Source organism: Canis lupus, chromosome X (genome assembly GCF_003254725.2).
Source record: "Canis lupus dingo isolate Sandy chromosome X, ASM325472v2, whole genome shotgun sequence".
In the NCBI taxonomy this organism is placed as follows: Eukaryota; Metazoa; Chordata; class Mammalia; order Carnivora; family Canidae; genus Canis; species Canis lupus.
This window is the reverse complement of record NC_064281.1, coordinates 59,835,020-59,849,779: the sequence shown is the minus strand read 5'-3', so window position 1 is coordinate 59,849,779 and position 14,760 is coordinate 59,835,020. Positions and strand designations below refer to the sequence as shown.

At 34.4% G+C, this 14,760-nt stretch overlaps 1 protein-coding gene across 11 annotated transcripts in view; it reads left to right on the top strand.

The window, feature by feature from the left end:
- Window positions 1–14,760, top strand: part of ATRX (ATRX chromatin remodeler) — a 333,614-nt gene that overhangs the window by 273,405 nt on the left and 45,449 nt on the right. For all 11 annotated transcript variants that reach the window (XM_049107206.1, XM_049107207.1, XM_049107205.1 and 8 more), the window contains one exon: window positions 5,586–5,694. In XM_049107206.1, coding sequence (XP_048963163.1) covers window positions 5,586–5,694 — 109 coding nt within the window. The remainder of the gene's footprint in view (window positions 1–5,585; window positions 5,695–14,760) is intronic.

The window sequence follows — 14,760 nt, the reverse complement described above, 5'->3', positions numbered from 1 at the left end:
AGGCCGCAGGAGGAACAGCCCCAGTGGCGGGGCCAGCTCTGGAAACCTGGATGCAGCTCCGGCAGGAACTATGGAGCTCTCCGACTGCAGTGCCTGGAGGTTCCGGGGCGGGGCCGCTGATCTGCTCAGCTGGGCAGGAGCGTCCTTGCTGTCCTGGGCCCTCCCGGCCTCTGCCTGTCCCCAGGGGAGGCTGGATCCTGGGCTGTGTCCCGGCGCCCTGTGCTCCGGGGTCTGCGCTGTTGCATTCGCACTCCCGGCCTCGCAACCCCCTCCGCCGAGCCGCCGCCCGAGCCCCCCAGAGCTGCTCCTGGAACCGCGCAGCCCCCTCCGCATGGAGCCTCTTACTCTGCCCAAGCCCCTCCGAGCTGCTCCCGCCCCGCAGCCCCCTCCGTGGAGCCGCTCCGAGCTGCTCCGGGTCCCGCCGTGCGCGCTGCAGCCCTTAGGGAGCTCGGCGCACTCTCCCGGGGCGCAGTTGCTCTGTTACTGTCCAGGGGAGCCCGAGGGCATCCCCGCCCTCCTGGGTCCTGCTCCAACTCCCTGGGAGCCCCTTTCCGCCCGGGAAGGTTGGTGCAGCTCCTGCTTCTCCGGGACGGGGCTCTCCTGTCCTGGGGACACTCGCCCTGGCCTCATCCCAGCTCCTCGCAGGGCCCCTCCCCCTTGGAGGCCTTTGTTTCTTTATTTCTTTTTTCCAGTCTTCCTACCTTGATAGAAGCGCAAACTCTTCTCACTGTAGCATTCCAGGTGTTCTCTCTTTAATTATCAGGCTGAATTCATAGATTTTCAGGATAATTTGAAGGTTTTCTAGGTTATTTGGTGGAGACAGGTGATTTGGGTGACCCTACTCTTCCGCCATCTTGCCCCTCCTCCTCGATGCCCATGTTTTATGTAGAAATTACTTAACTAATAAAACTTTAAAAATAAATACATAAATAATGACAGTTATCAACAATATAAAGAATACATTCAGGTTTCCTTTCTAATAAAAGAGAACTTTTTATTATTTAAATCTTTTCTGCAGATAATTGTATAGTATTTGAATGATCAGAATCCTGTTTTTCATTTAACAGCTATTGAGATATAAGCCTATTTTTGATGAAGAAATATTTTCAAAAAGGTTATATTGTGGCCGTTTAAAAATTTGAAGTATAACTGACACACAGTATCCTATTAGTTTCAAGTGTACATCATAGTGATTTGATATTATTATATATTATGAAACGACTTCCATGATGTCTAGTTACCATGTGTTCACTGCACAGTTATTACACTACTATTGACTATGTTCTTTATGTTGTACATTACATAACATGACTATAGCTGGAAGTTTGTACCTCTTAATTCTGTTCACTTTTTTTGCTCATCCCCTAGCCCCTTCCCACTCTGGTAACCAACAATTTGTTTCTTGTATCTATGAGTCTGTTTCTGTTTTTTGTTTGTTTGTTTGATTCCACATATGAGTAAAATCATATGATATTTGTCTTTCTCTGACTTATTTTGCTTAGCATAGTATCCTCTGGGTCCATCCATGTTGTCACCAAATGGCAAGATCTCATCCTCCTTTATGGCTGAGTAATATTCTAGTGTTTGTTTGTATGTGTGTGCGTATTTTCTTTTATCATTTTACTTTATTCTTTTAGGTGCTTCCATATCTTAGCTATTGTAAATAATGCTGCAATGAACATAGGGGTGAATATATCTCATTGAATTGGTGTTTTCATTTTCCTTGGAAAAATACCCAGAAATAGAATGATGAATCATAGTGTAGTTCTATTTTAATTTTTTGAGGAACCTCCATAGTGGCCATACCAATTTTACATTCCCACTAACAGTGTGTAAGGATTCCCTTTTCTCAACATCTTTGCCAACACTTGTTATTTCTGTCTTTTTGATAATAGCCAGTCTAACCTGTGTGAAATGATACCTTATTGTGATTTTGTTCTGCACTTTACTGATGCCTAGTAATGTGCATCTTTTCATGTGCCTGCTGGCCATCTTTATGTCATCTTTGAAAAAAATGTCTGTTCAAGTCTTCTACCCATTTTTAAATCATTTTGTTTGGGTTTTTTGATATTAAATTGTATAAGTTCTTTATATATTTTTGGAATTGAACTCCTTATTGGGTTTATGATTTGCAGATATCTTCTCCCATTCAGTAGATTGCCATTTCGTTTGTTGATGGTTTTCTTCACTGTGCAAAAACAAAAACTTTTTTTGTCTGATGGTACCCTAAGTATACTTGGAATATAGTGCTGTTGTTTTTAATTTTAATTTTCTAGTTCTGTTGATAATATTGATAATGTTTTCTATTATTGTAGTCATTTTAAATATATTTTTAGGAAATAAAACCCTAATAGCATCCTGTGCAAATTATAGGCAGATGGTATCTTTTATTTTTTTATTTTTATTTTTTTTTAATTTTTATTTATTTATGATAGTCACAGAGAGAGAGAGAGAGAGAGGCAGAGACATAGGCAGAGGGAGAAGCAGGCTCCACGCACCGGGAGCCCGACGTGGGATTTGATCCCAGGTCTCCAGGATCGCGCCCTGGGCCAAAGGCAGGCGCCAAACCGCTGCGCCACCCAGGGATCCCCTCAGATGGTATCTTTTAGACAGGTACATTGGTTGCTTAAGTCACTATAGTAAGTGAAAAGGAGCATTTGCTCTTTATTTGATACTATTCCACATACTATGTCATTGATTTACTAGGATATTTACCTAGTAAAAAAAGTAGAATTACTTTTTTTCCCCCCAAGCAAAATCTTACATGGAATTACATTGGGTCTGGGTTGTTAAAGAAGTGAAGAGTTCTCTCCTCCTTCCCTAAGTGGGATTAAGAGTCATCACTAAGCCACTGCCTCATTAGCACACCTCAAATTAGCTATTTACAAAACCCATAAAGTATTCCAGGGTTCATTTTATTTTGTGAGTATAGCGTACTTACCATGTGCAAGGCACAACCTAGGTGCTAAGAATAAAGAAGTTAAAAAAAAGAGAACATATCCCTAACCTCCTAAAGGCTACATTTTTGTTAGGGAATACCAATAAGAAACAAATACATAGTTTAAAAATGCAATGGAGAAATAATGAAATACTCTAACAGTGATAGGGAGTTTTGGGGGACAGTATATAAATTGTTCAGGCAAGGCTTTACTGATGTCCAGCACAGAACTAGACTTGTGGTAGGTCCATAGTAAATATTTACTGAAGTGGCAGGGTAATACATTGCACTTATCTGGATATTCTTTCCATATAGAATTATGCTGTGGTGATGCATTTTTATGTGCCCATTACATTTAAGTGCTTGGTATATACTGGCACTTTTTAATCTTTATCATTCCCCCCCTTCTTGGTTTCTAAGGCCTTTCCTTATTGATGTATCTTTAGCATATATGTATATGGGTAGTGTGTATTTGTATTCCTTGCTTTGACTATGGGTAAGTATAATGTTGGCTTAAATGGGTATTTCTGTTATTTGTTATTAGTTTTATTGGTTCAACTCTATGTTTTGGCGGTACTTTATTATCTGAAAGACAAAGTACCAGAAAAGTTTACCATTTTATTCTACTACCATGAATAAATAGAAAATGCCCATTTTACTATATACCTGTAATACTAGAATTACCTTTTCCCCATATTTAGTGGATAAAAACAATTGTTATTGTAATTTGTATATTTCTGAAAACTGGCAAGATTGAATATTTTCCCGCATGGTTGTTAGTTTATATTTCATTTAATAAATTATCTTCAACAAGCATTCGTTTTAACTACTAATCAGTTTATTTTTTGTATCACTACTAATACTACTACTACTGCTGCTGCTGCTGCTACTGTTACTACTGTGTACTGCACACTGAACTAGGTTCAAGAGATATTACAGGAAATCATATTAAAGAGATGATCACATATAAATGTGCCATAGTAGAGACAGACATAATTTGATAATGGGATTTATGGTGATTATATTAAGTATCCAATGAGCTTAATTACTGTGACGGATACTATTCTAAGGGTTTTTTTTTTTATCAACTCGTTTAAAAAACAGTAACCCTATGCAATAGATGCTCAGCTATCTCCATTTTAAAACATAAACACATTTTCACATTTTCTAAGTGAAAATGCTAGTAAATGGTGAGCCTGGGATTTTAAAAAAATTGATATCTCTGATGACTAACCTGTACTGACTTTATCACTTTTTAAATGTTAGATTCACAGAAGTGGTAGGGCAGATTATTCGTGTTATCAGAGAAAGGTATGTTGAAATACTTTAAAAATATTAATATCATATTTAATTTTTATGATTAGCATGTTAAATTTAATAATTACCCTGTTCAGGTGAACAATTTAGAAATTTGACTCCAGCCCCTTTTTCATCCATCTATTTCAAATTCTTTTTTTCTTTAGCTGCATATGCCTTTTTTTTCCAATTGAAAGAAATAAAACTTGTAAATAAATAGACTTTCTTACCAATTACAAAATTTTCAGCAAGGGAATTCCAGATTTTCAGTGTAAGTAAAGATATGGATAAGTAATAAACATGTTGAAAGCACCTTTTAAACTAAGTACTAAATTTAAGTAAAAAGTTTGCTGAAAGGGATGCCTTGGTGGCTCAGTGGTTGAGTGTCTGCCTTTGGCTCAGCGCATGATCCTGGAGTTCCTGGGATCTAGTCCCACACTGGGCTTCCTGCAAGGAGCCTGCTTCTTCCCTCTGCCTGTGTCTCTGCCTCTCTCTCTCTCAGTGTCTTTCATGAATAAATAAATGAAATCTTTAAAAAAAAAACCAAACAAACCTAGAATCCATTAAAAAAAAAAAATTTTAGGGGAGCCTGGGTGGCTCAGCGGTTTTGCGCCGCCTTCAACCCAGGGTGTGATCCTGGGGACCCAGGATCGAGTCCCACATCCGGCTCTCTGCATGGAGCCTGCTTCTCCCTCTGCCTGTGTCTCTACCTCATTCTCTCTCCATGTCACTCATGAATGAATGAATAAAATTTAAAAAAAAGTTTGCTGAAAGACATAAATCTCAGTTTTGTCGGTTTGTTTTTATGTTAAGATTCTAGGATGTGACTCTGAAGGGGAGATTAGTAGTATTATGTTTATAGGTAAAAGAATTGGAATGGAAATCATGTATAATAAAGTATGAAAATATTATAGTACTTTTAGTTTCAATGTAAGTCTTAGGTAAATTTTCACCTCACAGTCCAAAAGTTGATCAATATCAACTTGTTAAAAAGGAAGGAAACCTGGCCATTTACAGATTTAATCAAAAGCAAGCCTCATGAACATAATGCAGTTTAACCATTTTCTTTTGACAGTTTTAAAGGATTCTAATCAAGGAAATCTTTTAAGAAATTCACATGTAGATGAAATACTTTTTAAAAGTACCTTTGCTATTCAGTATCTTGGAAATAATCTGTAGTGAATTAATTTGTAATATAGTGAATTATACTTTGATTTAAAAAATTATATTTTGCTATGCAAATAAAATACGTATAACCAGATTTTAAATGGTGAGCAGGGAAGAAAATCTGTTATTACTAGCAGAACAATATATATCAAATCTCTCGTTCCTTTTGTTGTTAAATTTTCAGGTGAAGGGAAGTGGCTGCGAAACATTGACTATTACCGTTTAGATGGTTCTACTACTGCACAATCAAGGAAAAAATGGGCTGAAGAATTTAATGATGAAACTAATGTGAGGTAGGAAACTTTTTGTGTGTATAGATAATTTTTTAAAAATAATGGTAAATCTGAGACTCCTGGGTGGCTCAGTTGGTTAAGTGGCCAACTCTTGATTTCCGCTCACAACCGGATCTCAGAGTGGTAAGATGGATCCCCACATCGGGCTCTGTGCTCAGCTCAGAGTCTGCTTGTCCCTCTGCCCCCCGCCCCCATTTCACACTCTCTCACAGTCTCTTTCTCTCAAATAAATAAATAAAATATTTTTTAAATCCCCCCAAAATATTTAAATCTACATATAGTAAAATTCACTCATTATAGTGTGTATTTTTACAATTTTTGACATGCAAAATAGTCAAGATATAAAATGGTTTCATCACATCTCAAGAAATTCATTCATGGAATCATAGAGTTGGAGCCTTTTGAGTCTCACTTCTTTCACATTACAAAATATTTGAGATTTATTCATTTTATTGCATATGTCAGTAGTTTCTTTTTATTGTTGAGTAGTACTCTATTGTATGGGTGTATTACAGTTTGTTTAGGCATATCCACTTGAGAGATATTTGAGTTGTTTCCAGATTTTGGAATTAAAATTGAAGCTCCAAACATTCATGTGTCAATTTTTGTGTGACCTATTGATATTTCTAGGAGTGCAATTGCTGGGTTGTATGGTAAGTTTGTGTTTAGCTTTGTAAGAAACTGCCAATTAGTTTTCCAAAGAAGTACAATTTTGCATTCCCATCAGCAGTGTATGAGAGTTCCAGTTGTTCTGCATCCTTGTCAGCGCTTGATATTATTGTGGGGTTTTTTTTTCCCATTCTACTAGGTATGTAATTGTATTTCATGTGATTTTAGTTTGCATTTCACCAATAATTGATACTGAGCATTTTTTTCATGTGCTTATTGGCCATTTTTATATCCTCTTTGGTGACAAATCTGATAGAGGCTTTCAGAATTGACAAAATATTCCTGATCTCTTTATCTTCTGCAGAAATTTGAATCTTATACTTTAAACCACTGTAGGCATGGCGTGTGTTATATATGTGTTGTTGATGCTGCTTTTAACTATTAGCAATTAACAGGCTTGAACTGCATTTGGAAGAGAAAAATATATATATATATATACATTCATATAAACATATGCACACACACATACATATGAAAGCATGGTCTTTAAAAAAACATTTTCTAAAAAAAAATAAAAGATAAAAAAACATTTTCTTAGTTTAATGACAAGAAGGCCAGAGTATGCCTTAGTAAATCTTTTAAAGCCTAAAAGATACCATGCTGTGTATGTAAAACATGTTTTAATTCTAGCAGAGTCCTGAGTTACACTTAGGGTTAATGCTAGAGAAATTCCAGGTAGACCATAGGAAGAATATATTCTATTAGGTATTTAAAATCCATATAGTCTGGGAGATCTTACAAAGGAATGGTTGAGTACAGTTAAGTTATACAAGCATGATTAAATAACTGTTTAAAGAGTAAGTACATTTTTGTGTTCTGTTTGCCATGTTCCTAAAAATTATTTCTACATGAAGTAATTTTATTTTGTAATCCTCATGTAGTCTGTCAAACAAACTAAACCTTCAACTTACACGGTTTCCTGAATTTGTAAGTATCACAGAAACATGCCATTCATATTTGATGACCATTGGGGAACAACATTGAGATTTGGATGCTGTACTGTCATCTTGGTATACTTACTAGCATATTAACTGCCCTAAATATATGACTAAAAGTATCTGATTCAAATTCATCTTCTCCCTCTCCTTCCCCCCATGTATGTATATATATATATATATATATATATATGTGTGTGTGTATGTGTGTATATATACGTATATATTAGAAGAGTTACTCTTGAGTAGCTAAACCTGTCGAGATTAAGTCCACAGATGTTAGAGATTATATTTGTCTGTCTATATTCTGTTTTCTCATAACTCAGTAATTTTCAGAAAACATAATAAATATTATTACGGTAAAGTAGTTGGAAAGACACATTAAGATAAACTTTAAGATAATGACCATTTCTAATGCTGTCTTGTGAGACCAGGGAGAAGGTTTCAATCTTGGGTCCCTAGTTATCTTTAATACTGTTCTTTTTAACTTTTTATTTAGAAATAGTTACAGATTCACAGGAACTTGTAGAGATAGGCAGTGAGGTCCTGTGAACACTTCATGTAATTTTCCTTTACATACCTATAATTTCAAAAGCAAGAAATTGACACTAGTTCAAAGTATATATCTATGCCTTTTTTTTTATCACATATATAGATATTCTGTAACAACCCCTTAAATCAGGTATATAAACTATCACCACGGAGATTGCTCTCCTACTACCCTTATATAGTTTACACTTCTTTCCACTGACTTCACCACTATCCCTAACTTCTGGCAATAACTAATTTGTTTTCCATGTTTATAATTTTTCACATCAAGACTGATATAAATGACATCCTACTATGTGTGATCTTTTGAGATTTTTTTTTCATTCAGTATAATGCCCTTTAGTTCCATTCAAATTGTCCTGTATATCAATAGTTCGTTCCTTTTTATTACAGAGCAGTATTCCATGATATGGATGTATGGATTTGTTTAAGGCAACCTGTACATCTATTGCAGAGCATTTTGGTTGTTTCGAGGTTTGGCTCTTACAAATAAAGCTGCTGTAGCTGGAGAGTACCTAGATGGCTTAGTCGATTAAACATCTGGCTCTTGATTTTTGCTCAGGTCATGATCTCAGGGTCCTGGGATTAAGTCCCATGTTGGGCTCCCCACTCAGCAAGGAGTCAGTTTGTCTTCCTCTCCTTCTGTCCCTCTCTGCCTGCTCTCTTTCTCTCAAATAAATAAATCTTAAAAAAAAAAGCTACTGTGAATGTTGTGCATACAGATTTAGTGTAGACTTGGAATTTCATTTCTCTAGTATAAATGCCCAGGATATAATAGCTAGATTGCAAGGTAAGTAACTTGTTTAAGAAACTGCCAAGCTGTTTTCCAGAGTAGCTGTACCTTTCTGCATTCCCACCAATAAAGTGTGAAAGATTAAGTTTTTCTGCATCCTCACCAGCATTTGGTATTATTTCTTTTTTTTTTTTATCTTGGCTGTTCTGATGAGTGTGTGGTGGTATCTTATTCTGTCTTAAATTTACATTTCCCTGATAGCTGGTTATGTTGAACAGTGTTTTCATAAGTTTATCTGATATCTGTATATCCTCCTTAGTGAAATGTTTGTGTCTTTTGCCCATTTTGTTCAGTTTTCAAAATTCTTTTTTTTCTTCAAAGTTGGAGTTTATTTTTTTAAATTTTTTATTTAAATTCAATTTGCCAACATACAATATAACACCCAGTGCTCGTCCCATCAAGTGTCCTCCTTAGTGGCTGTCACCCAGTCATCCCATCCCCATCTCCCCCATCCTCCTCCTGTTCTGCAACCCTTTGTTTTCCCAGAGTTAGGAGTCTCTCATGGTTTGTCTTCCTCTCTAATTTTTCCCCACTGAAAATTCTTCATATGAGTTAGATATGAGTCATTTGTCTGATAAGTGGTCTGCCAGTATTTTCTGCCAGTCTACAGCATGTCTTTTCATCCCCTTCACAAGGTTGTTCACAGAGCAAAAGTTTTTAGTTTTGATCAAGTCTATTTTGTTAATTTTTTATATCCTGTTTTTGGTGTGAAGTCTGTGAATTCTTCCACAAGCCCTAGGTCATACAGATTTTCTCTTGTGTTCTGGTTTTATAGTTTTACATTTTACAATTTATATTTTATGTTTAAGTCTGAGGTACATTTTGAGGTAATCTTCTAGAAAATGTGAGATTTAGGTCAAGTTCATTTTTTCTCTTTCTCTTTTTTATGCCCATGCATATCCAGTTGCTCTTAGCATCATTTGTTAAAAAAAGCCATCCTTTCTCAACCAAATTGCTTTTGCACTTTTGTGAAAAATCAGTTGGCTATACTCGGATGGGACTATTTCTTGGTTCACTGTTCTATTCCATTGTCTGTATGTATGTCATTCTGCCATTGCCACATAGTCTTGAATATTGTAGCTGTAGATTAAGCTTTAATGACAGATTGAATGACATCTCCTACTTTATTCTACTTTTTCCAAATTGTTTTAGCTAGTCTAATATCTTTGCTTTCATATATAAATTTTAGAATATTCATTCATATATCTGCAAATGTCTTGCAAGGCTTGTAATAGGAATTGCATTAAATATCTTAGCATTGCGGGGGGATTGATATTTTTGGTATATTGAACCTTCTGTGAACATATTTTTTTCTATTTATGTGGATCTTTTATTTCTTTCCTCAGTGTTTATAGTTTTCAGCACATAAGTCCTATATTTGTTTTGTTAGGTTTACAGTTAGATTTTTTAATTTTCTGAATGACTATATATGATGTCATGTTTTTAATTTGGGGTTTTGCATGTTCATTGCTAGTATGAAGAGATGCAATTGACTTTTGTGTTGATCTTGTTACCTGAGATCGTGCTGAACTCACTTACTTGTTCTAGGAGTTTATTTTTTAGATTTTTTGAGATTTTCTACTAGACCATTATGTCATCTGCAAGTAAGGATAGTTTTACTTTTTCTACCTTTCTGATCTGTATGCTGTTTATTTCCTTTCTTGTTATACTGCACTGGCTACAACTTCAATAATATGTTAAGTAGCAATGATGAGAGTGAACATTCTTGCATTCTTCATATTAAGAGCTTTCAATGTTGATTAACTATGTTAGCTGTATAACTTTTTTAGATATTCTTTATCAAGTTGAGGAATTTCCCTTCTGTTTCTAGTTTGCTGAGAGTTTTTATTTGAATGGGTATTTAATTTTGTCAGATGCTTTTTCTTTCTCATTTGATATTGATGTTTTCTTCTATAGTCTGTTATATGGTATATTATATAAATTGATTTTCAAATATTGAACCAGCTTTGCATCCCTGGAATAAACCCCATTTGGTCATGGTATATAATTATTTTTTATACTAAAGGTTCTATTTGCTGATATTTTGTTGAGGGATGTTTATGAGATATTGGTCTGTATCCAGTTTTTTTTTTTGTACTGTATCTGATTTTGGTATCAGGATAGTATTGGCTTCATAAAAGGAGTTGAAGTGTTTTTTTCCTTGTATTTTCTAAAAGAGACATAGAATTTGTGTTGATTAATCTTAAATTTTTGGTAGAATTTATCAGTGACATTTCCTAGCTTTGAATATTTTTTGGAAAATTTTTAAATCACTAATTCAGGATCATTCAAATTATTTCATGTTTAATGAGTTGTGAAGTTTGTGCTTTTTGAGGAATTGTTTCAACTAAATTTCAAATTTATGTATAGAATTGTTCATAACATTCCCTTATTATTGTTTTTATATCTGCAGGGTCTTTTTTTCTTTCATTGTGATGGCCTTTCTTTCATTGATACCATTGGTAATTTATGTATTTGCTTGTTTGACATAAATTTGCTAGAGGTTTGTCAATTTTATTGGTCTTTTCAAAGAACCAGTGTTTTGGTTTACTGATTTTTCTGGTTTTTTTTTTTTTCCTGCTTTCAGTTTCATCTTGCTTTGACTTTATTTTGCTCATCTTTTTTTACTTTGTTAAGGTAGAACTTTGGATTACAAATTTAAGACTTATCCTTTTTTCTAATGTAAATATTAAGTACTGTAAATTTCCCTCTCACCATTGCTTTAGCTGGGCCTTATATTGACATGTTGTATTTTCATTTCCATTCAATTTATTGTTATTGTTTTCTTGGCGACTTCCTTTTTGACTCATAGCTAAAAAGTATGTTAATTTCCAGATATTTGAAGATTTGCATTATTTTGTTGTTACTCCAGTTTGATTCAGTTCTGTGCAGAGAACATGTTCTGTATGATTTTAGTTCCTTTAAATTTGTTGTTTTGTTGTATGGCTGAAGATATGGTATATCTTGGTATATTGTATATTAGCCCTTGAGAAGAATGTGTATTTTGCTGTTGTTGGGTGTTGTATTCTGTAAATATTGATCTGATCTTCTTTGATGGGGTTATGTTCTTCTTTATCCTTGCTGATTTTTGTCTAATTGGGTTATCGATTTTTGAGAGAGGGGGGTTGAAGCCTCCAACTATAAATGTGTATTTTTCTGTTTCTCCTTTCAGTTTTGCTTAAATTTTCAACTATGTTGTTTGGTGTGTACACATTTAGGGTTGCCGTGTCCCTCTCTATCCCTTGTTATTTTGTTTGCTCTGAGACCTACCTTATCTAATATTAATATAATCACTCCTACTTTATTTTGATTGCTGTTTATATGGTATATCCTTTTTAATCTTTTTACTTTCAACCCACCTATTTCATTATATTTGAAGTGAGCTTCCTGTAGACAGCATATGTTTGAGTCATGTTTGTTTGCTTGTTTGTTTTACCTATTCTTTTGGTCTCTCTCTTTTTTAAAAATTTTATTTAAATTCAATTTGCCAACATATGGTATAACACCCAGTGCTCATCTCATCATGTGCCCTCCTTAATGCCCTCACCCAGTTACCCTGTACCCCCCACCTCCCCTTCTGTAACCATTTGTTTGTTTCTCAGAGTTAGGAATCTCTCATGGCTTGTCTTCCTCTCTAATTTTTCTCCACTTAATTTACCCCCTTCCTTTATGGTCCCTTTCACTATTTCTTATATTCCACATATGAGTGAAACCATATGATAATTGTCTTTATCCAATTGACTTATTTCACTCAGCAAAATACCCTCCAGTTCCATCCATGTCAGTGTAAATGGTAGGTATTCATCTTTTCTGATGGCTGACTAATATTCCATTGTGTATATATATGTTGGTCTCAGCTAAATGGTGTATATAAATCACTTAAATCTTTAATTGAAATATTGACGAAAAACATGTTAGTTTCAGGTATACAGCTATTTACAATTAATATAAGGCTTCAGGCTGCCATTTTATTTTTTGTTCAATTTATTCTCTTTCTTTTTTCCTGATTTCTTATTCTACCCTTACTTTTACCTTTTATGAAATTGTATTTTTATTCATCTATAGTATACTTTAGTGTATCTTTGTGTAACTTTCATAGTGGTTGCTTTAAGTATTACATTATAGGGACATAATTTATCATAGTCTACTAATGTCATCAGTTTACCATTTTGATTGAAATGTAGAAATGTTATGCCCTTACATTACTTTCTCTTCCCCATTTATAATTGTCTTAAGTATTTTCTCTACATAAATAGATTACCACATCTGAGAGTGTAATAATTTTTCTTCAATTATTAAACATAATTTAGAAAAATTAGAAGGAAAATCTATTTTATTCACTCATAGTTTTTGTTCTTTTTATTGTTTCTTCCTAATATGTCAGTGTTCCTTCCTAATGTTTCAGTATTTCTTCTTTATCATTTCCATTCTCTCTAGAGAGAAATTTCTTTAGTCATTCTTTTAGGGCAGATCTGCTGGCAACAAATTTTCTGAGTACCTTCATATGAGAATTTCTTGATTTGCCCTTCATTTTTTAAGATTATTTTATTTTAGATGGATATAGAATGATGGGTTGGCAGTTCTCTTCTTTCAGCACTTGAAAAATGTTATACGACTTCCTTCAGGATTTCATAATTTCTTATGAGAAACCTGTTTTACTGAGTTGGGTTTTTGAATTTCACATATAAGTGATACCATGCAGTATTTGTCTTTCTCTGACTTATATCACTTAGTATAATGTGCTCAAGGTATATTCATGTTGCCACATGTGGCAGGGTGTCCTTTTATTCTCATGACTGAATACTGTCCCATTGTATATATACCACATCTTTTTTATCCATTCATCTGTTGATGGGCCCTTAGGTTGTTTTTATATCTTGGCTATTGTGGATAATGCTGCACTAAACAGGAGAGTGCGTATGTCTTTATGACATCTTACTTTCATTTTTTTTGTATATATACCCAGAAATGGAATTACTGGATCATATGGTAGATTTATTTTTAATATTTTGAGGAAACTCCATATGTTTTTTCATAGTGGCTAAGCCAATAAGGGAATGTAGATTACAATATTTTATTATAATCTCTAAAATTCCTAAGGGACTAGAAATTATTCCAACCAGTTAAAAGAAATGATAATTATTTAATATGATAGAGAGGTGTTAATTGTTGCTACAGTGGCAACCATATAACAATATATATGTATTGTACATATATATAATTACAATATATGAATATCAAACTAACATTGTATGCACCTTAATTTTACACACTACTTTATGTTAAATGTATTTAATTTTTTAAAAACCTTCTGTTTTTCAAATTGTTTTTCTTTCCTGTCAGTAGGTCCTGTTTCTTGCTTCTTTCAAGATTTTTTTTTATCTTAGTTTCAGAAGTTTGACTATGGTGTGTCTTGGTATGAGTCCCTGTTTGTTTTTCATTCAACTTCTTGAATCTGTAAGTTTGTGTTTCATCCTAGATTTTGGTAATTGTCAGCCATTATTTCTTTCAAATACTATTTTAACTCCCTTTTAGGACTCCAAATGAGAAAAACATTAGATCTTAGATTATAGTCCTATAGGTCCCTGAGCTGATGTTTTTTTCCCCAGCTTTTTAAAATTTGATTTCTACCTGTTGTTTATTTTTTTATTTTTATTTTTATAAATATTTATTTATTTGAGAGCTGGAGAGAGAGCACGAGCAGGAATGAATGGCAGAGGGAGAAGGAGAAGCAGAACTCCCCTCTGAGTGGGGAGTCTGACTTGAGTCTCAGGCCCGGGGCCTTAAGATCATGACCTGAGCCAAAGACAGACACTTAACTGAGCTACCCAGGTGCCCCTTTGCCTGTTGTTTAGATTGGGTCATTTCTATTGATCTGTTTTCAAAGTTCCTAAATCTCTGTTCTTTATATTCTGTTTAGTCCATCTGTTGAGTTTTTTATTGTATTTTTCAGTTCTAAAATTTCCATTTGATTGTTCTTTATGTCTTGTATTTCTCTGCTGAGGCTGTTTGTTTTTGTTTTTGTTTTTCATTTGTCTCAGGTGTGTTAATAATTGCTTAATGAAGCATTTTTTTATAAATGTAGCTACTTTTTCCATCTTTGTCAGACAATTCTAACAT